The sequence below is a fragment of the Taurulus bubalis genome, assembly GCF_910589615.1.
Source record: "Taurulus bubalis genome assembly, chromosome: 14".
In the NCBI taxonomy this organism is placed as follows: domain Eukaryota; kingdom Metazoa; phylum Chordata; class Actinopteri; order Perciformes; family Cottidae; genus Taurulus; species Taurulus bubalis.
The window spans coordinates 19,086,245-19,113,847 of record NC_136602.1 but is presented as its reverse complement, the minus strand read 5'-3'; the positions used below and the strand labels follow the sequence as shown (position 1 = coordinate 19,113,847).

The following is a 27,603-nucleotide window of genomic DNA, read 5'->3' as shown; positions in this document are numbered from 1 at the left end:
CTAGCCCCTCATGTTTGAACGTTAGGCAGACCTTTTTCTGGGGCGCCTGCTCTGTCTTTCTTTTCGCCATGGTAGCCTATAGCTGCTGGAGCAGGGGAAGGGTACAAGGACAAGCAAGAGGAGCCTAAACAGCACCGGAACGAGCTCATGTGGCGCTCTGGGCGAGCTTCACTCCTGGTGCCCGGAGGAGGACAGCGGGGGTGGGGAGTGCTAACGGAGGCAGAGCGCTAGCAGAGGTACAGAGAGCGCATGTCGAGAAACGGGACGCTGATTGGCCAAGAAGACTCGACGCGTCACATCAAAGATCTTATTATTGTGAAGATGGCTCACTCCTATCTCAGAAACACTGGCGCAAAAAATATTTTTAACTCCTGAAAAAAAAATCGTTTGTGCGGTCACTTTGACTGGCCTGCGCGGCCGCGCACGCACGCAGTTTAGAGAAAACACTGGTTATGACTCTTAAATCCTCTAACATGACTAACTTGAGCAGCAAGACCGGAGCAGTGTTAGTGTAGTGGATCTCCCAGATGTGAGCATACACTGTAGCGTCCTCGTCAGTGCAGCTTAGCCACTTATATTTGCCACATTACCATTTTAACTGTAATAACTCAAGCAGTCTGGAGACATATAATGTATACTGACTGTAAAAAAAAAAAAGGGGAGGACAAGAGTACACAGCTCCTCAAGCTCCAACATTGCTACAGATACCAGTTTTTAAATATAAGTTAACTTCCACTTTTAGTATTCTCAATTGAGATGGACAACTTTCCACAACGGATAGCAAGAGGATGCCGGTCTGGCCGACGTGGCCCGTCCTTGTACCCTTCCCCGGGGATTAACCCATATGTCACTCTCTGTCTCACTCTGGCTCTGTGGATCCCTGCGGCATGCCGGACCTGATTACTATTACATTTAAACAAACAGTCCTGGCTCTTTGGAGGCAGTCAGCCTTGAGCTCTGACAGGTAAGGCAGTTGGTAGAGAAGAGCGATCAGGAGATAAAGACATTCTTTGTTTCTTTTCTCTACTGATAAAAGACGCTGTCCCCACACACAATCACACAGACGCACATCCTTATCCATTGGCTGAATTGATTCCCTATCCTCTTGCTTTAACCATCACTGCTGCCTCAAATCTGGCCCAATCCTAATTGTAATTTAAATCCTTCTAAACCATTTAGCCCAACCTCCAAGACCATTTAAGAGGGGAAGTACCACTCAGAATGGCCACTCTCAACAAAAAGTCCTGAATCTAAGAAACTAAAACGGAAAGTACGGAAAAACATGACATAAGGAATATATACACACACACACACACACACACACACACACACACACTCATAGGCTGTCCTTGCCTTTTAAAAGTGACTCTCGCTGTCTTTTGGTCTGGAATCGTTTTGTTCGTCTGAGTGCTTCTCCAGAAAATCGGCCATCGCTCAGCCATGCCACAGAGTGGACAGAGAAGAAAGCAGTCCACGAGTCAGATGGAATGAAAAGAGCTTTTAATGTGAGACTCTTTTTTTTTGCCATAAGTTTCTGTACAGTACACACAGACTTCCTCAATATTATGTGTTGTATTATGTCTTCATGAACAGTTTAACAGAAATTCCTCGCATACAGGTGGTCAAATGAATTGAAAGGAAAGGCTAAATGCTGTTAGAAAAGGGAAGAAGAAATTAAAGGCAGCTATGTGTGGCATATGAATAAAATTGCCAATCCAGTCATTGGAGCAATTGATTTTCGGACGAGACCAATTACAATCCATTAAGAAAAGAAATAAAATCTTTAGGATGAGACCTACACACATGACATACAGACTCGATAAGGTTGTTTGAGGATACGGTTGTTATGTGCCTTTTAACAAGCAGGGAATGAAAAAAAAACCATTGTTTCTGCACTTATAGTTAGCCCTGCAATTGTGACCAATCTTTTTCTGCTGGACTCAAAGGTTTGTTTACTGACCATAATTAATTAAACTACAGTACACTTAAATGTTCTTACAGCAGCCTGTTTACAAGAAGTGTGTTTATTTTACACCGTTAAAGCTAGGTTTTGTAATGTATTTTTTATTTTTTTGTTATATCTGTTAAAATTATATTTACACAATAAATCAAATGCTCTGGCAAAAAAAGAGAAGAAAAAAAACAGTATCGGTGGCTGTTACAGAACTGCAATGAGCATATCGGTTCCCCGATCGCACTCATTGTGCACCACAAGCAAGTCTTACACAAGCTGCTGGACAACTAGGAGTACTAACAATAGTCGCGGTTCACTGTATACATCCATAAAATAATGACATGACATAAGTGGAGTGGCTTTGGAAGGAGTCCTGGAGGGACGGGCTGTCATTGCTGCCGACTTTGCGGCTCTCTCGCCACATTCAGCAACCTTCGGTGCGTCCTGCTTGCAACTTTCATTGGAAAAGAGTTGGCAACACTGGGCTGGGTTTCAGTTGGTAGCTTACTTCTGCTGTTTAAAAAAAAAATTGCCGACAATTTGCAACGCATGGTTCCGACATCAAACAACTAGCATATCATTTCACAATGACTGTACAAAGCACAGGGAGTGCTTGCTTCGCTGCCATTCGTCAGTTTCAGAACAAAGCTCCACAGAAATCTCTCAAAGAAGCATCATTCCTGGAATTGGAGTTGAATTGCTGATAGGCACACCTATCTGCTGATTGCATGTTGTCCCTCTGGCAGTCTGTCCCTTAGCTCAAACTGAAGTCAAGATGCAATTCAGCACTCAGGCTGCAATGATGGCATCATCCACCTGAGATTTACCACTGGGGCTGCTAAGATTGAAGGGCTTTATGAGGTGGGTTTCAGCACTAACCACAGACCACACATGGTGATAACCCTGGTCCATACAAGAGGACTGCAGCTTGGTTCCACTGGGAAAGCATGAGCTTTAAACAAACCCCTGTCACAACTGTTTCCATGAGTGGAATTATAATGGCGGACATCTGAGACACCTTTTAAGAAGGCCTGTCTCATTGGTTTCTGGATGTTATTGCTATGACATACGACTTAAAGTTGTTACTATAGGCCCCTTGGGCCTGATTGCTCATTTTACCAGGGACATGGCTGGGCTTCTCTGCACACAGCACATTTATGTAAGTGTTTGAACTGTGAAGATGTCTGAGTTTGGGATGGTACACACAGTTCTGGGTTCTTTGTGAATCGCAGTTGGGGAAAACCACTGAACAGCTCAATATTATTGTATCTGTAATCTCTGGGATGTCCTCCAGTCTTTGTACTGTAAGCATGATTTGGGATGATATTCATTATTATACAGTAAGCACACAGTACACAAACACACATTTTTATCATACTGATGCATGTTTTATTTAGAAAATTCAAAACGGTTTCAAAGGAAACCAAACCAAACTCCGGCAGTATAAATCATTTTTGTATAATTTCCTACATTTACTGTTGAAGCCTTGCAGATGAAGGACACTTAGTCTTGTTTCGGAACCAGTGAATTATTGATAAGCTAATTTCAAATGTGAAAAATGGCTTTGTGTGTCACCTTATGATTAATTTAAGTGTTCTTGTGATTCACCTGCTTCAGCATCTCTGTCGAAGCTGCACACAGTGAAATCATTACCATCGCCTATCACCTATTAGTATGCTATAGTCTGTGTTATATATCCATCACATAGTTGTGTTGTTCATATATTTTCATGAATTTGATTGATTCATTTGTTATTCAAGTCTTCTCGAATTCTTGCATGTTTGTCGTCAACATTTTTCTTGCTTAAAGCTGCAGGCTGAGGGGTTATAATGATGATGTTTGCTTATGTTCGGGTTTATTTTCCTCAAAACATGTTTTCCTTTTTTTGATCAAGCATTGAATTGGGACCCATTCATGCACAGACCTAATTAAATCAACTTTTTTTAAAAGGGGGACATAGTGGCATTTACGATTTAAAATCTTTGGATTGTGTATTGGCTCCTCCTATGGCATGTTGCTTTCCTGTCTTTATATGCTTGTATGTAATGATACGCAGTAAAGTGGAGTTTTTTCCAGATTTTTCATCATGGAGTAAAGAGTGGAATACGGTCTCCGAGCTGAGCTTGTGGTTTCTGTATTGGTATACTCACAGTATATCATAGCAACTTCCCAAAGCCAAAAAGATGAGCTGTGTTCAAATCTTCCAAAGTTTGTTCACCAGTTTTACCCATGGTTAGGTCTGAGTCAGTTATCTGCGTACCCTGCACTCACCGTTCAGGAACATTTTGCATGCATTTATCAAGCCTTTTTAAATTACACATTTTCCTTCCTTTAAATGTCACCTAATTCTATAGATTCTTTTTTCTCTTCATTTGTGTAACACTCCCTCACACTGGTCAGAATAATGCCAGCGGCAGTGTAACAAAGCGCCGCCGCATGTGGGAGGCAGTGACGGAGGGACACAGGTCGTGAGAGGCAGGCAGTGAAATGGTGAGCGTAGCCCGTACAATCACATGCCTGCTGGGTTGGAAGCGGAGAGCCGACACCCGGGGAGGAACTAAGCACCTTTGCCGAGCAGCGTAGGTGTAATCATGGCTCTATTGTAGTGAACAGCCAGGCCTCTGGAGCCGTGAGCAACAGGAGGCCGGAGCCGGGGCGCTCCCCCTGCAAATCACCATGCCTTTAACATTTCTGACAAAATAAGAGCAGAGCATTGTACACCAAAGTATATGGGTTTGCCACAGCCTTTACCAACAAGAACATGTCAACTTGTCTTCAAATAGTGGAAATAGCACGCCAAAGGCTGACATTTTACTGCCGTTTCTTACTTAATCAATAGGTGTCGGGGCAGAGTAGCCCACGAGTAGGGATGCTCCTATCTCAGTCAGTAGGTCAGTTACTGAGAGGTGTTGAGTCACCTCACTGGCCAAAGTTTCCCATTTGCATTTATTGGTAAATGAACTCAATTGGTCACAGGCTCGATCAATAGAGCATTAGTAGAGCAGCATCTTTTGCTTATCATCAACGATCTGTAAACCGTTTGGTTAGAAAATCTCAGGTTGAATATGTGAGCACAAAATCAATGCAGTGCTTATAAATATCATTGATAAGCAAATCCTGAGCAAATTAAGTCCTTAAGCATTGAGAGGGCTGCTGGCATGGACCTGAAATAGTACTTAGGACAGTTTCACATCATTTTCTGGGTGATGATATCCAATATTGACTTAGCAGATAAATAGAAGAATGTTTATCTTCCACACAAAGTACAAGCATTACGGCATGAATTCCATTGCTGATCGAGACTAATCTACATTTCCTAGGAGAGAAGTGAAAGTGCTGAGTAGAGGTGGTACTTTAGCAGTCTGTTATTTTAAGGAGTAACAGCGACATGCTACCAATGTAATTATAACCCTTGATCTTTCACATTCAGTCTGATAATTCTTTTTCAGAAAAATGTTAAATGCATAGAATGCTAAGAATTACATTTTTTTTATATTGTGGGGCTTTTAGCTTGTGCACCTGAATAGCATGATTTCCCTTCACACTGCAGCCTGAGTGAGTTTGACTAAAGTTCCTCCATTACTAGAGTCACGTATGAATTAATTAAACAGCGGGCAGTTGTTGTTGGACAGAGTATCGTCACACACTGTTGCAATGACTCCCTGGAGGAGAGACAGAGGCTGCAGCCCACACTGGACTTCAGCCTCTGTCATCCCTCAAGGTCTAAGAGAGAAGCTGGGACATGTAGTCTTGAGGTCTCGGGGGGCCCTGGACTCTCCAGGGCCCCAGAAGTCATGTTGGTCGAAGAAATGTTGAACCTGAAACCCACAGGAGACCAGCACTCCACTGCTTCCTTCAACCGAGCCAAGGTGTAGTTAAATGCAAATAGGGACTCCCTCCCCTCAAATAATAACGTTCATTTGCTCATGTCTGTACTCTCGCTCTCTTTCTCTTCTCTCCCTGTCTGTCGTCCTCTCAGTCTTCGTTTTTCTTAATCTCTGATTACTTATCAAACTGCAGTTACAGGGAGCAACAAGGATGTCAGAAAAAAATACACAATACAAATTGTTCAGACTCCCTAATTTAAATGTAATTTAAAATATTACTTAATCAAGACAAAGTTAAATGGACAACTGGAAGATCAAATCTACAGTAGATACAATTTGTGTTTAAACCCATTATTTATTACTTTCTAGGACCACCATCGGTAGCAATTCCAGTTTCTGTGTTAGGCTTCCTAGTTATCCCTTTTTTATAATCCTATTCTTTCTTGCTAATTCCATCATGCTCTGCCAATGTCAACAGAGTGCATCAGTGGTCTGTTTTCTTTGGGATTCACTGTGGGAGCCACTCAAGGACGCTCAGACTTCCTCTGAAGCCAGTTCAGTGTGACTCCATGCCCTAAAACGTGGACTTTTGGTTGGGTGTGTTCTTTGTCTGCCCCTGAGAGGAATCTGTCCCTGAAGCAAGCAGTAGAGCACCATGCTGTATTAGTATATTACTGTATTAGCTATTTAATTAACTGAACTGTGGCTCTCACCAGCTGTACTGTATGGTGGCATGATGTGGAACGTGGCATTCAGGCCAAAAAGTTGCCAATTTTGTGTCTTTGCGCCAGAGAAGCTTTTCTCTCATGCCGTCAGTCTTTTAAGTGCTGTTTGGCATACTTCTCTTGGGCCGTTATGTGTTACGTCTGAAGTGGCTTCTATCTCAACGGTCTGATTGATAAAATGCAGCAGTGATTGGCTCTGTCATCTTTTGCTGAAACTCTGTTGGAGTGGCCGTTGGGTACTTGGGCTCTTGCCCGACCAATGCCCTAGTTGCCCACCCTTTGCACAATGATGCCACCTGTGCTTGCGAGATTGCATTGATTCATAATGTCTTACACTCTTCAGCGGTCTGTTCCTCAACACAAGTCTATCTTGGACCTCTCCTGAGAGTTCCTTAGACTTCAGGGCTTTCGGGATTTTCTTGTACTGTGAACTACAGGAAGGAAGTTGCCTAATCTACTGAATTTCTCACAGATGGCTTTTAATCAAGTTCTGGAACTATTTAAATAGGGATCATATAAAATAGGATTTAAAAAAATCAACTAGCAGCATAATAGCAAAGGGTCTGAATACTTTGTTGAATTTAGTACTTTTGTATTTCAGCATCAAGGCCTTGACAGAAATGTATAATGCATAATAATTAGGAAGTATTGAGGGTGCATTAATTGCAAAAATGTCAATGAACCCTCAATTAGGTTTACAACAAGAAGTCTCAATAGTCTCCATTAAATACAGTATGCTCTTGGTTTAAATCTCTCTCTGTGTACTCTACAGTATGTCTCTCCTCCTCCTCTGCTTCCATAAGTAGTAGCTCTCAGAGGGAGAAGAGGGTGATTTCCTGCAATGCACTTCAGATAAGACGCAGCAGGGAACTCTCTTCATCCCTTTCCAACTGTCTCACCACCTAACATTCTGCTTCCCATAGGAAATAGCCCCCATTTATTCACAAGCTACAAGGCACTGTCAAGGCATATATGTGGGAGTACGAGCTGTGGCTAAAAAAGCTGGCTTTTGCTCTTGTGAAGGAATAGGTAGTCACATTTTGAGCGCTTCTCAACTAGCATGCACTGGTTCCCAGTTAGAGCTGCCACTGGTCTCGCCAAGCCTTGCTGCGCATTGTTTATTGTGTGACTCATTTATGGAGAAGTAATTGGACAGTCTGATAGGATAGTAAAAACCAAAGGATTCACAGCCTTGCGTTTTGTGCCTGGTCACCCCCATTGACTTGTAATCTCCATCACACGGATCCAATCAATGGACTGATGGCGAGACTATTGAGATCCAATGGAAGGTACAAAAGGCCAAGCAGAAGACTATATGCCCGAAGGCCCTTTGCTCTCTGATTACCACACATGCTGTAGTGAGATCTCTGTTGTTGTAGTAGTAGTAGTGGTACTACTAGTAGTAGTAGTCGACTGCTGGAATGCAGATAAATTAATCATGAGCAGCTGGTGAGCCAATAGGTTGCTTTATTGCTTCTCTCTTACTATTGAAATGCACCACTTACCCAAATGGAGCGCTTTGACCTTCAAAGCCTTTTCAGGGGGATACAGGGAAAACAAGATAAGAATGAACAAGGGGAACAGGTAATGGTTTTGTTGTGATCTGTTGGCCGGCTTCAGAGCCTCCAGAGTCTAATAGCAGCTCAAAGATGATCTACACCTGTACACGGTCAAGTGTGCTCACCTCTGACGCGCCACACTGGCACATTGACAGACATGTTGAGAGTTGGTCATCTGTGCTTCTCAGTAAAGCTTTGAACTGTTGTTGCTTGAACTGCTTTGAACACCACAGCACTGTCAAATCTGGCTGATCGAGGTGTGTGTGTGTGTGTGTGTGTGTGTGTGTGTGTGTGTGTGTGTGTGTGTGTGTGTGTGTGTGTGTGTGTGTGTGTGTGTGTGTGAGAGAGAACTTTGTGGCATTTGACACTCGGAGGTGTTTATGATTCATTGTTTCACAAGCTGCTGTGTAGAGAGAGATAGAAACCGGCATGCTTTGGGGAGGAAAAGGATACGTCATATCACATACTTTCTCCACACACATCCAGATCTCATCCTCTTTCCAAAAAGATATACACACACACACACACATCTGACGCTCAACTATCAAACTGCCTCCTTGACATCAAAGCAAAGTTGATAAAGCAGAAACCCATGCCAGACACACACACACACACACACACACACACACACACACACACACACACACACACACACACACACACACACACAAACAAGCAGAGGCAGGAATATTTGATGTATTCACCTAGAGTTTGATTTTGTGTATTTTTATCTATTTAATAAGTGCCTGTGCCTGTGTTTCAAGCTGCAGGCTGTGGGGTACCTTTTTACAGGTGTTTCCAGTTCCCTCATAAGCAGACAACTTGACAAGCATAATAAATATATCAGAGACATGCAGCTTAGATGTTTATTCAAGTGCAATTATTGATGTGGGGGAGTGGATTAGTAACTGTTTCAACGTTCTATCATTGCGGTTTGCTCATAGGCTTTACATGAGAAGTAGACGTAGTCACCGTGATGTCACCCATTGGTTTGTGAACTGGCTTAGTGGAGCTAAATACAACATTCGTAAACGACCAAAAAGCTTACAATTAACTTTCATGAACTGAAAACACACTGTTGAAAGGGTTCAAGTTGTAAAAACTAAAATACAGAAAACGGCGAGGTGGCGATCTCTCATTCACAGGCATAATCCTGCTGTCTGGTCTACTTTTGTGACCATAATTTACTAAATGAGAATACCTGGAAATATAGATTGAGACCATAAACTTGTGTTTACAATGTTTGCTGAGGTAATGAATCGAGTGAGAAGTAGGGACATTTTCTCAAACCTTTTTTCCTTTCGCAACCAAGTTTAAGGCACTTCCAAATTGGCTTCAATTTCCAGAACGGGAGGTTACGGTGCTGACTTCAGCTACACTCTGCAGTTGATTCTTTAGTGACCTGAGCACAGCCGAACATTGCAAACTGACAGACTGACCAAAGAGACCGTTTCGTCGTGTTGTTTTTTTGGTTAGTCTTCTTCTTTTCCCTGCAAGAGGTGCTTTGCTTCGACAATAAGAGTGGCTTCCTCCTTACTTGACACACCACAGACACTGCTTCACCGTATAGTTGTAGAAACAGGAATACAAAACTACTTAACTCAAAAAAGTATGTTGGGGGTTATGAAGCTACACACCTCAGATCTAAGCGGGCAAAAACAACTCCCGTGACACTGTCTGCACACATCAGATGACTCTTTGGGGGTTTCAACTTCATGGTTGAGAAACTGAACCCTGTGCTATCTGTTGCTCTCCTCGTCTTCCCCCAAGGCTATATACCAGTAGGAGCTCTCTCCTCCCTCTCCTCCCTCTGTCCCTCAATTCCCTGTTGGCCGCCAGGCTTAATCTGATTAGACGGAGGGACCGGTTTCCAGCACCGCTCATGCGTGTGTTGAGACCAGTGGGAGAAAGTTAAAGAAATCGAGCGCGGGGAATGGCAGAAGCCTCGAGGCTGAGGAAGTGAATGTGCAGCTGCTTTAATGTGAAGTCATGTAGACAGAGGCAGTTGGCCCTATCTCTCCGTTATGTTGCTGTGTTAGCTCGGTGACGACCCCCTGTTCTTGAGAGTACAGTGGGGCAACAGGTCTAAGACACACACACACACACATCCACAGACACAGTCTCGCCCCACATGTTGAAGCAAACACACACATGCTCTAAGCCCAGCACTCACACACAAACGCACACAGTTGTATAGACCCTGAAACAGCACGGCAATAGCACCTGGTAGCATGTATGTACACATACACCAGCCACACTCCCCTGACACCTGTGCAGACAGATTGTGGGGTCAACTGCTCTCTTACTGTATCACTTTAGCTTTGGCTCTGGGACCAGCTCAGTTCATCTCCATGACCTCCCCCATGTGGCCACGCTCTCTCTCCCCTGGCAGTAAACAAGGCCTCGTGCTGCACTGTGTGTGGGCGCAGGTGCGTGTGTGAAAGACAAAAAAGCGAGGATAGGGGCTTCGTACCAGAATTTCTTTCCAGTAATATAGCTGGAATACCTCTAGTCCTCCCGCACAAGCTTTTCCTCCCTGTATCTGTGGGCATTCTCATTTCTTATTAATTGTGTGTGTGGCTGTTTTGAGATAAAATTCCATTAAATGAGGATTTTTCTCAAACTTATAGACAAGCTGTTCTGCAATACCTGGGTTTCTTTATATGTCCTCCTTTTTTTTTCACTCGCCAGGTTTCAACACTGATGACAACCAAGACACACAGTACTCTGATATTGTGCTGCCTTTCTGGCCTGTTGATATTTATTAACTCTTAGATTTGAGATACCAGAGACAATTTTAGCAGGAAACACAGATATGGAAAACATTAATTTACAACAAGCTGTGACAAATACCCACTGGCAATAGGGTATCCCAAAGCCATTGAAGGTGCACTAGTAAGATCTGTTTTATCAGAGGAAGTCACAGTGTGGAGCTGCAACAGACATTCTGTCAAACTGAAATGCCAACAAATTATCCTGTGTGGTCAAATTAAACTGTGCTGCCAGCTGGGTATGGTCAGTTCTGAAACAGTCTCCATCCACAAGAAGCGATGGAAAAAGTTGAGCTCAAAATTAAAATGTAGTCATTATAATTTCATCCCCATATCGTTTGGGGATCCAGTGAAGTTTGTAGGACGGGATGGCGGCATTGGTTCCATCTCAGCCTTCTTTCAAGCTTTTCAATGGATATTTTAATGTGAAAGTCTCATAGAGCTGCAAAACAAACACAACATGTCACAAACAAATCATGCACTGTGGTCCAAAGGGTTTTGTATCTCTGATGTCGCTGCTCTGACATATAGGCCAGCTGTAGTTACAAACCTCTCTTGGTGTGTGAGTGATTGACTTTGAATGAATGCTGGAAACTATTCCTTTCAGAGATCAATATTAACCGTCTCAGGCAGTTGGATTCAGCTGTTTTCCTCTTTTGTTCATTTGATATCCGGTATGGTACATACATATACAGACTGTTTGTGCTCTACACACTTTGCCATGTGGAGCCAATGGGGAATTGCTGAGTCAACCCTTTGGCCAGCAACCAATCACGAGTGATCAAAAGAGCCATGTTAGTCATTGCTTTTTATTTATCCAGATCGACCAAGAATATATTGTTGTTTACAGTCATGATTTGGGAGAGTTGCCGCAGGGGAAGAATATGCACATTCACAATCACAACTAGGACACTGATCAAAAAATTATATCTAAATTAAATTGTGGCTATGTAGCTAGAAAAGGCTTCTGTACAAACCACATAAAGGTCATAAATGTATGTCTCTACTTCAGCAGCAGAATATTTGTATCCTTCCTGAATATTTCTTACTGTAACGATAACACTGTGTGTGTGTGTGTGTGTGTGTGTGTGTGTGTGTGTGTGTGTGTGTGTGTGTGTGTGTGTGTGTGTGTGTGTCTTTCAGAACACACCGGTGGGCAGATCAGTGTTCATGGTGAATGCCACAGATCCAGACCAGGGCACTGGAGGCAGCGTTCTCTTCTCCTTCCAGCCTCCCTCTCCCTTCTTTTCCATCGATGGGGCCCGAGGCACCGTCACGGTCATCAAACCCCTGGACTACGAGGCAACGTCAGCATACCAGCTCACTGTCAACGCCACGGTCAGCACATGCACAACAGACATGTCCCGTCTACAAGAGCGCAGAGCCGACACACCAAGTCAAATAAAAATGCACACCTGCTAAAACTTCTGCTTCTGTTTCTATCAGGATCAAGACAAAGTGAGACCTCTGTCCCGGCTTGCCAACTTAGCTATTACCATCACTGATGTCCAGGACATGGACCCCATTTTCACCAATCTGCCCTACAGTACCAACATAGAGGAGGACGTTTCCCTGGTCAGTAATATATGATCCCACCTGGCATAACACTGGCTTTTAGTGCCAGCTTTTATGTGAAACCCTGTAATCTGTCCATCTCTCGCTTTCCCATCCCCCTCTGTCTAACCAACTTATTTTTCACCTCATTGCTCATCCCCAGCTCCTCCTGCCCCATGTTCATACTCTTTGATTATTCAGTAGGTGTTTGGAGCAGGTGTAGCGGGGAAATGTGGTTAAAAACCGGTGTGTGAGTTACTATCGGGGCAAGATATCTCACCTCCAGGAGCCCACCCAAACTCTGCCCTGGGCTCCTACATGCAGCACTGCGAGTGTTGGAGACTGTAATTACCACGAGAGATTTACAGTCCTGCTTCAGGGATGTGAGGCCTCCAGCAAAGGTCACTGAAGCTATAGGATTTATCTCACCACGCTACCTTCATGTGTTCATACTGCTGCATGCGTGTGAAGTAGGACGTCTTTGTGTAGTATGAAGCGCTGAGCAGTGGAGTCTCACCATGACCTTACCTTTGTCTTTAGTGCAAGTAGCTTTTCTAATGGGTGTCTAATACACTGAGTGTCTGTTTCCCTGTACACCATTATGTTCACTCCCCTGACTCAGCCCTCTAAACTCGGTTCCCAGGTGGCTAATGGTCCAGCTATTGATGTTTCCACTCGTAGAGGGGGAATTACACACAGGGGCATAATACTGTCCGTCCTTATTTCTGTTCTCTCGCTCTCTATCAGTTTAATTCTGCCCCCTCTCCCCCCGCCCGCACCTCCCAGTCAGTCCTCCCCACCAGCACATCTCTCGTCCCCAGCCTGCATCGCGCTGTAGTAGAAATGTCAAGTGCTACATTTGCATGCATATTAACGGGGCGTGACGGAGTCGACGCCCGGTGTCTCCCTGACTCTCTGATTCATCAACTGTCACCAGGAAGGTCACAACAGAAGGAAGGGGGGGGGGGGAGAAATGGATTGAGATGTTGGGGTGAAAGGAGAGAGGAAGAAGTGAGGTGACGGAATAAAGCGGAGTGAATTAAAAAGGAGCGCCATCACGTTGGATCACAAGTTGACATTGGCGAATGGATTCCACATCTCTCACGGCAGCTGAGCAGCGTTAAGCCTCAGTAATACTGCCTCGGAGTGTTGTATTTCTTGCCTCTGACAGTAGGGGGCACTGTGTAATCCTATTAGTGCAACGCAATAGGGGAGGTCACAGCAGGCGTGCAACCAAAATCTGTTACCGAGCCACTGTGACCCCACAACAGATACAGACTGGATAACAACGGTGCTTAAAGTGAGACAGAAAGACAGAGATGCAGGCCAACAGTGTCTTAGTGCTTATACACACACACACACACACACACACACACACACACACACACACACACACACACACACACACACACACACACACACACACACACACACACACACACAATTCAGAAGCCCTCATGTGCTATTCTAACAGGCATGTGTCATTTCCATTAGGCAGTGTTGGCCAGTGATAAGCCGAGGGCGTACAGTGACGGAACGAGTGTCAACTGTTCTCAAGGCCCATGACATTTACGCGTAAAGGGATATCAAACTTGGATCCCTGTCATAGGTCATTTCTCAAAGGTGTGAGTGCACACACACTCAAACACATTGAACCCCCCCATATTTCTGCCTCTGTCTCTCTAAGTTCCTCTTTAGCTGGGAAAAAGAGAAAGACAGACGCAGAGAAACAATCAACCCGTCATCTGTAGAAAACTTTGACAAAGGAGTAAAACATTTTGGGTTTTTTCTAGTTGAAATCACAGGGTAAGGTTTTCAGCTGTTAGACCTGTGAATCCATGCTGACTGACGTTTCGGCTTCTTCACGGGCAAACACAATTTGGCTGTCAAATCAATGAGGAGAAAGAAGCAAAAGGAGAATGGGTTGGTGGGTAATGCACTGTATAGCTAGAAATGAAAGGATGAAGAGGGGGAGAGCAGGCGGTGTGCAGGTGTTTGTGTGTCTCTATATGTTTGCAGGAGCAGGGGGGTATTGTATCTTTTGATGGTTGATTGAACATATTCCACTTGTGTAGACAGCTCAAGAATATTGCTCACATTACTTCAGCATCACTTCTTCCCCTCACTCGTCTCTTATTTATCTTCTAAAGCCTCGGTTTTACTTTCACCAAGGACGGTCACACGGACACAAGCTGATGTGGGATAGTGACGAGGAAACGTTTAGATCTTCTTTACTTGGTGCGGCAGGCATAAATCCCGCTTTAATCCATCCCTGAATCTTCTGTGTGTTTCCCTCTCAGCTATGTGATTGGTGTGAATCTGTGTCTCTAAGAGGTTTGTAATTGATTCTGCTGTAATTGGTCAATGACAGGAGATGCTTTGGCAGAAATGGAGCATAAACACGCCTTTGACAGAATTTGCAGGATCAATGGCAGGCCGCTTGCTTACGTGAGTGAGTGAGCAAAGGGGGAGAAGGAAGGGAGCAAAGGAGGGTGGGAGGAGGAGAGAAGGAAGAACATTTTGAAGTAGGATAGGTCTCTCCATCTCTCACTGCAGCACAGGGGTTTTTAAGTATCACCACCGTGTCTGATTGAGGCACGGAGGCTGAGAAAGCTCAGCGGATCAAAGACTTTTCAAACTGCTTTCTCTTTCTTTCTTTCTTTCTTTCTTTCTTTTTTTTTAACTGTCATACTGTGGTTTTGTGGACTTGTGGCCTGAAAAGAGAGCTAAATCCCAATGAAAAGCTAATAAAACACTCCATAATGAAAAAAATAGTTTATGATTTGCCAGCCCTCATGCTCTTTGCCTCTTTGTTCCAGTTTTACAGATTTTATTTTCATTGACAGTGGTGCATTGGAAATACAGTGCTCCTACATTTCAGAATAATTGTGTGTGTTTGTGTGAGAAATGTGCTTATCTATGATCTTCACTTGAAAATGGCTGTCTGAAATACACGTGCCTCCAAATTGATGCTCCAGTTTCGGGATGTCCCGACATAGAATTTACAAACAAGCAGCTGTTTCTAAGCTGACTTTGACAGATAATCATTTATAAATTCCAAATATATGTAGGACTCTGATAGTGCTAGGTTCTTATGTGGTTGCTCTTTTTATTAAATATATGTATTTTCATTAAAACAGCAGCCTTATGTTGTTGTTATTTAGCCTTTTCTGAGGCCATCTCCAAGATGCCTCTCCGATTGGCTCTGCAAATTTGAATAGTGCAGCTTTATCTATCATAGTGATATGCATGCAGACTATGGAGACTGGTCGAAGCAAATTAGTTATTTTCTCATTTTCATTAACAGTATTAATAATAGGCTGATATGGTTAAACCATAATAGGCTAAATGTCATGATTTACTGGGCGAAACCAAGTAATTATCTGTGAAATCTGACTTTCAGCACCCTTATATATATATATATATATATATATATATATATATATATATATATATATATATATATATATATATGTGTGTGTGTGTGTGTGTGTGTGTGTGTGTGTGTGTGTGTGTGTTGATCCTTTGTTTCATAGCCTCACTTCCTTGCCACTGCGACAATTCAACTGAGATCAGGCGAATTGAATCGAATCGAATCAGGCTCCTGAGATTGAATCGTCAACTATTTGGGGTCCTCCCTAATCCAGTCACAGACTTATCTTGAAGGCCAAAATATAAAACAAAAAATATTTACAATATAATAAAGGCCACCATCATATATTTGTGCTAAGGGTGAAAATAGTAATAGAGGAATCTGCTTATTCCATTAGCCGATAGCTGTTTACTGTGATGGAATATACTGTAGAAATGCTAATAAATGTGACTGTGAAGTTTGCATGCAGTTTATACTGTGTGTGTGTGTGTGTGTGTGTGTGTGTGTGTGTGTGTGTGTGTGTGTGTGTGTGTGTGTGTGTCTGCAGGGATACGAGCTGAGGAAGATAACAGCCATTGACCAGGATCTCGGCCGACCGAGAGGCATCGGCTACACCATCATCTCAGGTCTGAGTCACTTAATCAATCTGACATCCACAGCACAGAGAGGTGAATCGATCACTTCTTATCATAATCCCACAGCAATAATAGACAAGTCTCATCAGGCACAACAGTCAATAACGGCAGAGAACAGCCTCAGAATGGGAGAATAGGCTTGCCCGTAAGCAGCTATTAATCACTGTTTGGTGCAGTTGTGCGGAAGTCAGCCTTCATTTAGTGTTGTCACTCACAAATTGGCTCGTGCTAACGAAGCAGGATTATGGTTTGTCAGAGTGACATATTTAACCTTCGGCAGAAGAGGGATCTTGTGATTTTCTGCTGTTGCCTATTTGTGTTTGATTGTTGTTATGAGATATGTCACACATGCAGTTTGGGTAGAAGGCGCTGACATTAGGTGTCGGTATAATGTCCGCCTCACTGGGCCTCCTCCTACGATCCATAACTTGCTGGCGTTACTATACCTGAGTTTTACTTGTAAGGAGACGAGGGGAACCCTACAGTTTGTGCACTGCTATAGGTCATAGAGGTGATCCTGCTTTAATACTTCTGAAGAGTTTTTTTTGTACCTCTGCCAAGGATGTGACGTTTGTCTGTTTGTCTGTCTGCCGGGAGGGTATCTGGAAAAACTCATGAACAGATTTCCATGAAACTTGATGGACATATTTACTTTGAGTGTAGTGCTTGGGGCCAAAGGGAGCGCAGTGTCGATTGTGAAGTTGTTTGGCTGAGCGGTTCTCCAGAAAGCTGCAAGCAGCAATACCAGAGGCCAAGCGAACGGACCGCTCTGAACAGAACACGTTTTGAATGGGCATTGCACTAGGATATGAATATAGAGACATTATTCTGAATCACACTGTTTTACTCTGTCACCTGCTGACAGTTTATCTTTACAATGCTTCAATGTTGCCAGGAGAGCATTCCTCTCAGATTTGAACTGTAGACCTTCCAGTACATTCCTCTGCAACAAGCAGCAACCACCACTGCTGAAAAATGAAGCCTACGCAGAAGATCCAACAACTGCAGTTCCTCAAATGGCCACTTGAGGCTTCCTGTTAAAATGCCAAACTGTTACCAAACACTACGGTATGGGTAACGTCTGTGCACTGCACTGACTGTGGTCAGTTTGTGGAGCGTGTGCTGCACTTGAATGAATAAATGAATGTTGCCACAGGGCTACATTGGAAAGAAGCCACAATAAGCAAAAAGAGAGAAATGGAGCAACTATGTAGAAGGACACACTGAGTTTACCTGCACTTGGGTGTTGTGATTATAACTAGATCAAGTCAAAACTCAGATTAATGCTACTGTCATGTCTGCACCATAAACAGGTTATCTTACTCTCAGTCATTTTGTAATGGAGTAAGTATAACTCAGTTAACAGCGCTCTGTAAAATGGCAATAACATTGTCTACATTACTAATGCTGTAGCACGTATGTAGCACCATCTGGTTTTCTGTGGTGTTATAACTGGGCACATAAAGGTCAGAAGGTGAAATGGATATGTTATGGCTATATCCTTTTTGATAATACCTTGACTATCAAATAACAAAACATTATGTATTTGAACCTCCACTCTGGGTCTTTGTGAGTTATTTGTGTCTTTATCAACTCTTGTCACCTGATATTTACTTATTTGATCCAAACGTCTTCTGTCGTTCTTGTCAACAACAACAAACAAGATCAGGTGACAGCTGTTTTAGGAAGTTCCTGTAAGATGCAGCTCTCTTTCTGCCCACCTCTTCTATTAAACTCCATATTCCTATTAAGATAAAACACAGCATTTATGACTCGGCGGTCCGTGCACTGATGTAATACCGCCTTAATACTCCTGTAGGTTGTTCATTTTCATCACAATCAACTTCTGGATCCCGAAGGACACACAATCCCTTGAAGATCCTCCAGGTCTGAAACATTGATCTGCATGGTGATAATAAACACCAGCTGGGAGGATTACAGCATGTAGACGGTATCCTTTTAAACTCTGCATGCCCCTTGTCGAGCCCAGAATGGCCAGGATGGGAGGACATCGGTCCCTCCAGTATGGCCAGCTGGCTGATAAGGGCTGGCACTGCTTGAGCTGCCGCACCATGGGCATTTTGGGTGATGAAGATAGTCATTGTTCTGCCATCTGCTGAGTCACCGCCTGACCTCACTGCTGAACGAAGGAATTTGACCCTGTGTGTGTGTGTGTGTGTGTGTGTGTGTGTGTGTGTGTGTGTGTGTGTGTGTGTGTGTGTGCGCATTACGTGCGAACATGTGCGCAGTCATGTATTATTCGTGAGTGTCTGTTCTGCAATGCATGCATGCACAGTCCACGGCCCAGCCCACTTCTTCATGGAGCTCACCATAAACACTTTGTGCCTATTCAGTGCACACACCTACTCAGTCTTACTTACCATCTGCTGCCACATGTTGTATTGTTGTGTGTGTGTGTGTGTGTGTGTGTGTGTGTGTGTGTGTGTGTTGTGTGTGTGTGTGTGTGTGTGTGTGTGTGTGTGTGTTGTGTTGTGTTGTGTTGTGTTTGCTGCAAAGTTGAAGGGCTGAGTTAAGCTCTAGAGGAGAAGAGCATTAAAAAGACATTAATTAGGTGTTGCGATGTATTCCCAGTCGTTGAAAAATCAAGAGTTATAGCACCGCACTAAGCCCTTATGGAGATGGAGCCTGTAGGCTTGATAAAATCATTATAAGTTTGATAGATAATGGAAGTTGAAGGGTGATGCAGTGCCAGTAGATAAAGGTGGGAGGGTAAGGTTGTCGGATGACTTTCTGTGTGTGCGTGTGTGTGTGTGTGTGTGTGTGTGTGTGCGTGGCCATGCTTCTTCATGTGTACTTTTGCATATGTCTCAGTCTATCCAGGCTCATAGTGCTCTGCTGCAGTCAGATTAGTGCGAGGGCGTGCTTGTTTGCAGACTTGTGTGTGACTCCTCCCTCGCCTTCTCGCTCCTCGCCCCGGTCGTCCTCGGAGAGTGCGGCTCACTCCTGCGGGACTCGTCTCATTAACTCAGTAATTAAGATAAACGAGGTTTTAATTGCAGCTGTGATTTATGCTAATGATTGTAGAACTGGAGATGAGGATTTCCTCTCCCTCCTCCAATCAGAGGGCGTATCTGGGATTTGATCTGTGCAAGAGATAGCATCACAGCGGCGCTCTGCCTCCAGTGTTGCAGTTATTGTTTGTTATGATGGTGGAGATTTGGGGGGGAAGACGGTTCTGATGGTAAATCCCTGGTCCACAGGGTGTGATGTGCCCCTTCATGGACCTCTGACCTACTGGTCTCATTATACATCAAAAGGCTGTAAACTCACTGCTGAACAGAGCTTTCTGGAGGATTTTATTTTCGGACCCAACATTCTCCAACAATAATAAATCTTTTCACCATTGATTATGAAAATAAGGATTTTGTTGGAGGCCCAAAGTGGCTGTTGTTGCCCTAAACAGAGGTAGTATTGATTTAATGACCTGATACTCATCATTGTAGATGCTGCTATAATTGCTCCTATATTTCCTTTTTTTGTTCAACGGGAAACCGAGACATCCAAATGTGCATCTAATACTTAATGATGTAGACCCCTGAGCTGTGATGTACGTATCATTAGCAAAGCCTAAAGACCAGCTTAAAAGCTACATTAACCATGTGATGAGTGCTTGCAAAGCTATTGAAACAAACAAGGTAAAGAAAATAATCGTTTTGTTCACTTCTAATCCACCAGTGATCACGTCAGCATGCTGTAGATTGCTGTGAGAGCCTGCTGGACTGAAAATACATCATGTTCGTCGGGGATTTTTTTGGGATAATGGAATTTGTAGTTTCTGTAAGCCTTTTTATGTTAGAAATCTCTGCAGAGTCGCTGACAAATCATTATTGATCAAACAAAAGTTATAGAGGTGCTCGGCTAATTATTGCCATTACCTCGCTCCCTCCTGGTACTACTAATGTTCGACCAAATATTTGATATGTGGTAAAATCCAAATACACTTCCCCTTAATCTGAAACTACCACCTAATGACTCAACATTTTGTGGAATAATAAATGGGATCTTTCTTTGATTACATTTTCTGAGTCAGTCAAATTTGGCCACGGGCAATATTATACCAAGTGATGCTTTTAAAAGCTGCTCTAACTGAGCAATGAAGACCTGTTTGAAGGTTCTGTTCTCAGCTCATGCTCGTAATTGGCTTATTAAGAAAAGCAGGGCGGATAGCGGAACAATGCCACAGTGGTGCAGGTATCTTCTTTAAGTCCAGTCGTAGTGAATGTTAGAAGACCTTTTCCTGTCACAGTTACTAGCGCACATGTGGTTTAAACAAAACTGTAAAGAATAATAATAATTAGTATATGCGACCGTCAGACCATCACATATGACATTGACTTCTCCTGATGGAACTGGCGCAAAGATTAGATGTGTGCGGTTGTTCACAGGGGATATATTTTGACAATAAAATAATTTAATTTCAGCAATGAGCTTTTATTCACATGCAGAGAGTATTACACCTCAGCTTTTGGCCAACAGCTGCAGCAACAAACAATCCCAAAATGTTCGTCATTATCCACTTAAACTCACCCCCGAGGACGACCGAGGAGCACAGACGGCCTCGGCCAGTCCAACGACCTGAGGGACTGACACTCATTTTAGCACAATGGGCACACAATACAGGCTCATGAGGGGATGTCAGCATGCATACCTACATGGATAGATCCCCATCACACACACACAGACACACACATACACACACATGCACAGAAGAGATAGAGTGACAGAGGAAGAAGGGGGGAAAAACAGATCAAATCAGAGTATGGTTCCTCAGAAATATGAAAATACCCCTTATTTGGCTCATGGACATCAACTTTCTGTCTCTTAAAGAGCTTTACTACATCTGCGTCCTATTACGGAGAGTTAGAGGCCAACAAGTGTTTTAAAATGATTGCTGTCCGTTAGGATAAGAGTTAAACCCCTGTGTAAACTTTGAGTAGCCTCTCCACTGTGTTGTAATGATGGTGTAAGAACAACAGAATAAAGGTCAGCCTAGCGGCTCATAGAATGAAAGGACATCCCCCAAGCCTTTCATATCAGCCTCTTGTTTATCTTTGTGTGCTTGTTTCTATCGCTTTTGTCACACGCAAGCACAACTAATCCCATTTTAAGCCCTTTTCCATCGCAACCCTTTTCTTCCCTTTTAGATGATTCTTCCACTCTCATTGCATCGTCTCTGTGTTGGGAAACTGCAGCAAATAAATTGTCCCAAAGCCAGCCGCGCTCCTAGTTCTCACATTCTCTTGCCTGACCGCATTGGATTTTAATTTGCAGCAACCCAAGCAGAATAATCTTTCCAAATTGATAAAAGATGATAACTCAATTTTTCTATTTACTAAAGTATCCTACAGTATTTAGAAGTTTGTCAGAGGCTACTGAGTGAGACCACATAATGCACTGACAAAGACGCGGCATAGCCACAGTTATCCACTGACTTCCACAGCCTTTTGTCTGAGGCAGCATGTGAACGCCCTGCAGGCCTCTGCCACAGGACTGAGACAGACGACCCTGTGGTGCTGGGGATCTGTTTATCGGAGACAACTGGCCTTGTGTACCAGCCTCCTCCTACCATACAGGTCAGATGGATATGGCCACGCTATTTCCCGCCTGGACAAACTGATAAGTAGTAAAGGCGATTATTTCCCCTCGTCTGCCTTTTCACATATATCTCTATCCTCCACTGCTGCTACGCCCAGATGCTCCGATTCCATAATACCTAACTCGTATCTGCAGGCATGCTGTAATATGGACAAGGCTAATACCTGTTATTCTATGGGGAGCTCTTATTGTGACTGCCGCATCGCTGGGATTTCTCTGGGTTTTCAATTAGACGCTCCGAGGCTCTCCGGAGCGTGTTGCTATGTAATCTCTGAGAGAAGGCAGATAGTCTGTGGAACAGTGATCACAACACAATTCAAAGTCTAGTCGACTCTGGTAGAGCCTCGCAGTTCACAATCAAGTCCAGACCTCACTGAGCTATGATATAGGCTTCATACAGTACAGCAGGTTTCCTCATTTGGATTACATTTTATTAATGGAGAAAAAGAGGATCAAAAGGTTTCTTCAGTCAGCCCATGTCCCACAGATAAATGCACTTAACAGTTCATACTAGGAATTCAGATTAAATACCTCAGAATTACACAAAACAAGACATTAAAGTTGGAGTCGGCAATTCTGGAGAAAGATTGGTGATATATGTATATATATATATATATATATATAACAGCCAGACAAATACACACCTTCCTTGAATGTCCCAAAGTCTTTTTTTAGGGGGACTGACATTCAAAGCTTCATTAGAAAACCTCAGTAGAAGCTTTGCATAAAACAAATCCATAGCATTTCCTATTTAAGGAGCCAGGCTTGTGTATGAACGTCTCTTTTTTTTCTCCCCATCACACAAACAGAGCGGACAGCTAGTGGACCGTGAGGAGATATTTGCTGAATTTACCAAGAAGTGTATTGGATTAGAAGAATAAGAAAACATGCAACAAAAATAAGAAACGATTCATTACATTAAAAGTTGAATCAGTATCCTCCACATTGCTCTTAATCTTCATGGGTTGTTGCCCTCTAGAAGCAATATTATATCCATAACATATATATTCCAGCTTTATCTATCAGTGTTAGAGGTGCTCCTTTATTTTCATTCACGGGATAAAGGGGATACTTCTGGCTCTGAGTGATGTCATCCTAAACTCTCAGCTTCTGAACTAGCACATTTCCAGACGCCAAACCCAATTTCATCTTTCTCTGCCTTCCAACCAGCTGTTGTTTCGTACAAAGCGTGCAGAAACAGATTTTGTATCGTCCAGCAAACTGCAAAAAAAAAATCAGATAGCAAGGTTAACTATAGTCCACTCATAGAGACACAGACACACATTACACAAATGCACACAAAGTGAAGAGATAAGACTACACTGCCAGCTCAATGTTCTGTTTAAAAGAGAAAATGTGACACCTTGATCTGACAGATCAAAGCCAGCGATCAATAGCTCTGAGTTTGATTATTTTCCATGAGACCTGAAGATTGTGGGTCGATACTTCTGTCTGTGACCAGGTTGGGAATCAGTTCAGCTTTTACGGTGGCATCTGGAAACCGAGGTCAAGAGAAGGTCAAGAAGCACTGAGGAATCTGAAGTACCGCTTGATCTAAGTAAGTGTGATAGTAAGTAGACCATTACTCAGAGAGAAGAGGCGAGCTATTAAGCTGCGTTGCAGAGACCTGGTTGCCTATACCCCCGGCTTGGTCTGGCGTTCTGTTAATCCTGGCAGACTGTTTGGCTGCTGGGAAGCAGGTGTGGGGTCATGGCCTGGTCTCTGAACAGGCAACTCCTGGTGGTTCATTGGGTGGAGTGTCTTTGAGGTTGGGAATGAACCTCATACACCCTTTTTCACAACAAACACGCTCAGTTAGTGTGCTGTGGGCCACGGATAGAGATAAAACATTACTGACCCTTCACAAATGTAAATGGCATGTTATCAATTACAGCACAATTGGTACACTCTGTGCCCATCCTTTGTGGTATCGCTGTCTGAGGTTGTTATGCCTCAGCACCAGCGACTTGCCAGAGGCATTATGTTTTCATGTTGTCCGTCTTGTCCTCTCTCGTGAGAATGCCATGGCACAAAACAGATTTTTGATCATATGTTTTAAATTCATATGCTAAATATGACAATTTCTCGCAAAATTTCAAGTATGATAATATGATGAAGTGAGGACATTTTGGACACATGAATGTAAACTGCAACTTCACCAGTTGACAGTGGCATACAACCACAAGGCAGTCACTTTAGTTTACTCAAGTCCCAGTAGTATCAAAGAGAGAGTTATATAACTGTATTTCTCTCTCTCTCTCTCTCTCTCTCTCTCTCTCTCTCTCTCTCTCTCAACCCAACTGGTCGAGGCAGATGGCCAGCCACCCAGAGCGGCTATGCCAAAGGTTTCCCCGTTAAAGGGGAGTTTTTTATTATCAATGTTGCACCTGTTCTTAATCACGAGAGAATGTTGGGTCTCTGTAAAATATAAAGTACTGTATGGTCTGATCCTGCTCTATAGGAAAAGTGTGTTGAGATAATATCTGTTGATGATTTGACGCGATACAAATACATTGAAATTGAATTATCCTGCTACTCCAGTGTCAAAGCTGTATTCAGTGGAACTTTGGCTTCAATGCCTGTCGCAGTGTGTCCCATCACAGCTGCAGTCGTGGGTTTTCTCAGCACAATCACGCACCGTTCCTCGGGGTGACTCGTTGCTGAAAAAGCAGATACCATTTTGTCACAAGGCGGAGGTGGCCACGAAAGCAACACATCTGTTCCAAATTCAAGAGACAGTAGGGAGGGGTCTGATAAACGGGCCCTTCTCTGGATGCAGCAAGAGGAGCTGTAGTCATAACTGAGACCCACAACTCCTTAATGACAGCGGCAGTGCATCTATCCAGCTGTGTCAACTACAGTGTGACACCATGGGCAAAAAAGAAAAGTTCCTTTCATCTGCGATGTATTGTCTAAGAAATATTTGTCCTTGAACCCTTTTTTTTTTTTTCAAGAAAAACTTTTGATGAAACTACTTCATTGAGTATTCATGAAGTGCAGCTCGTCTGCCAATGGCAAGACACCCACAGGGCCATTATCACTCCGCATCACACACACACAAGCACATACAAAAATGCACTGGTAGCTGTCATACGCTGAGTCGTGTGTGGCAATGCACAGACGAGCATATGCACAAGCGAGTCAGTGTATTTGAGACACCGTTCATTTGGATTTGAAGGTGAGTGTAGTTCGAAGACAATAACTAAAACCTCATCATCAACATGATTTGCCTTTCGGCGTAATCCTTAAAAGTGACACTAATTTGTGTACATTTAGCAAAGTACACAAAATCTTAGCCCCAAGACTCTGAGCACTGGCTGCATGCCATATCACATTACTGGAATGATCCAGCGCCCCCATGGTGTTGTCACAAACTAGAGAAAACAGTTGTCACTGACTTAGTCATGGCGATTACACTTAGAGAACTCCTGCTTCGGCTGTCCTCAAAAGCTCATTGCTCGGAGAAAGTCATTGTCATCCACTTGTCGCGCCCACCGATTGAACTCATCAGATCAAATGCCTTATTTCTGTTCTCTTGGGCAATCCCCATTTAGCTACACATGCATGTTTTCCACTAGTGTGACACGATACAACTCTCCCTATTTCTGGCTGATCCATTTCCCCCTCTCTGTCTCCGCATTCACTCTTTTGCTCTTTGTGAGTAGAGGAGAGAATTTCAATGAGCAACCTTTTCTCAGTAAATGAGCCTCCATTTCATTGTTCGTGGCACAAGAATGTAAATGTGTTTGTCAATAGATAATATGAAATCCCCACCCGTGCTTTGCTTTATGCTTTTGGTAATACTGAGATCATTCAATGAGGCAAATTATTTGGATTACTTTTGTCACATAATTGTAGTAGTAGCTATTGGAGCTATTGCACACTTACTAAATTTGCACCACAAGGAAATAATGCCTGTTTGTCTGAGTTTGAGTGTGCGTCGTACATGCTCATGGGCATTTATTTAGCCGTGTGTGCGTGAGTGCATTTGAGTGTGTACTCCACACTAGACAAAATCATGGCATGGTTTCTCATTTTCCAGTCCAGTACTGTCGGTAATGTGAAAGCGCAGCTTATCCCCCGGAGTCTCACATCATAGAATCAAACTCTGCCAGTTAACGCCACATGCACTCTGACACACACACTTTTTATACTCTATCTACATAAGAATTCAGGATAGAAATACCTTAACACACACATGGAAGACGTAAACACCTCCACATATTATGAATATCAAATGCAAATACGAAGTGTTTCTACTGGATTGGAGTGTGGTCATATGTGCGCAGCAATTTCCACCCCCTCAGGGTCTAATCACAGTGTCCTGTAGGATCACTGGAGAGCACTTTCTGTCAGCAATTAGAATATGATTATATTTTTCTCTCAGTGGGACCTCTGAGTCACTGTGTAATTTCAGTCTGTCTCTCTGGTTAAGCTCGACACAGCGGAGCTGAGGTGGAAGGCCGTTCTGTGGAACCTGAAGCTGTGAGTCGGAGCCTTTTTACCGGATGCATACAGAGAGCAGGACCAACAGGTCTGCTGTAACTCTGCACATGTACATCGCAACACACCACTTTTGCAAGTGCGCGTGCGTTTGTGTACAAACGCCACTCGTGGCCTGGCCAGGTGAGCGCCCAGTCGTCCGAGTAAGGAGCGGCTGTTGGAGTAAATTGGCATGTAAGTCAGGCCGCTGAAGCTGACAAACCAATTTAGAGGCATGACGCCCACACTGAGTGGGTCTGAGTCCCTGGTGCAGGCTAACCCCTACCACCCCTACCAATCGTTGTCAACATCCACTTTCTGCCGGCCCTTCCCATCCAGGCAAAAAAAAGAAATGTGTCACCTTATATTCACTGGTGCATGATGTAAAATGACATTTTCTTTTTCCAAGTTCAGTCTTACAATGACAAACTGATACTAATAAGCAGCTTGGCCCACAAAATGCGAGCATCAGTAGTTTCAGCAAATGGTCTAGTGAAAACAACATATGTTCATGTTCAAGTGGCAAAGCCCTCTAGTAGTGTCACATTATTTTTAGAGCCACAAAACATCAGACTTTAAACAACCAGTGTGTGGGTTTTTCTACTTCTATTGGCAGAGACTAAATGAAATATTAGTGTATAATCACCAGAAAACAACAATGGTTGTGTTTTCGTTATTTTAGAATGAGCCCCTCATATCTACATAGCGGCCGTTTCTCAATACCCAAGTACACAAGTACGGACTTGTGAACTTTTGGAGTCTGGACTTGGAGTCTGGACTTGGAGTCTGGACTTGAGAGTCCAGACTCTCAAAGACAGGAGGACGCAGGACGGTCTTTCTGCAATTGGATCAGCAGCTGACTTGATGACGTCACCACCTCAGCTGTTGCTGTCATGAGTAACTCTGATTCTTCACTGTAAAGTATTTTTACAGTCAAACAAAATATGACAACCCTGCTTTTTTTGTACTGGTTTCACAGAGATACACATATCATTGTATATATAACATGTTTATAAATGTGTTTTATATATATATATATATATACTTATATATTTATATAGATACACATATAATTGTATATATTATATGTTTATAAATATGTATTAT

The 27,603-nt window shown here is 43.2% G+C and overlaps 1 protein-coding gene across 1 annotated transcript in view; it reads left to right on the top strand.

Moving 5' to 3' along the window:
* The window catches only part of cdh23 (cadherin-related 23), a gene marked incomplete at both ends in the record, with an annotated part of 149,104 nt that overhangs the window by 40,676 nt on the left and 80,825 nt on the right, over positions 1–27,603 (top strand). The window contains 3 exons of the mRNA XM_079229992.1: positions 11,980–12,174; positions 12,283–12,411; positions 16,311–16,389. Of these exons, the coding sequence (XP_079086118.1) occupies positions 11,980–12,174; positions 12,283–12,411; positions 16,311–16,389 (403 nt within the window). The remainder of the gene's footprint in view (positions 1–11,979; positions 12,175–12,282; positions 12,412–16,310; positions 16,390–27,603) is intronic.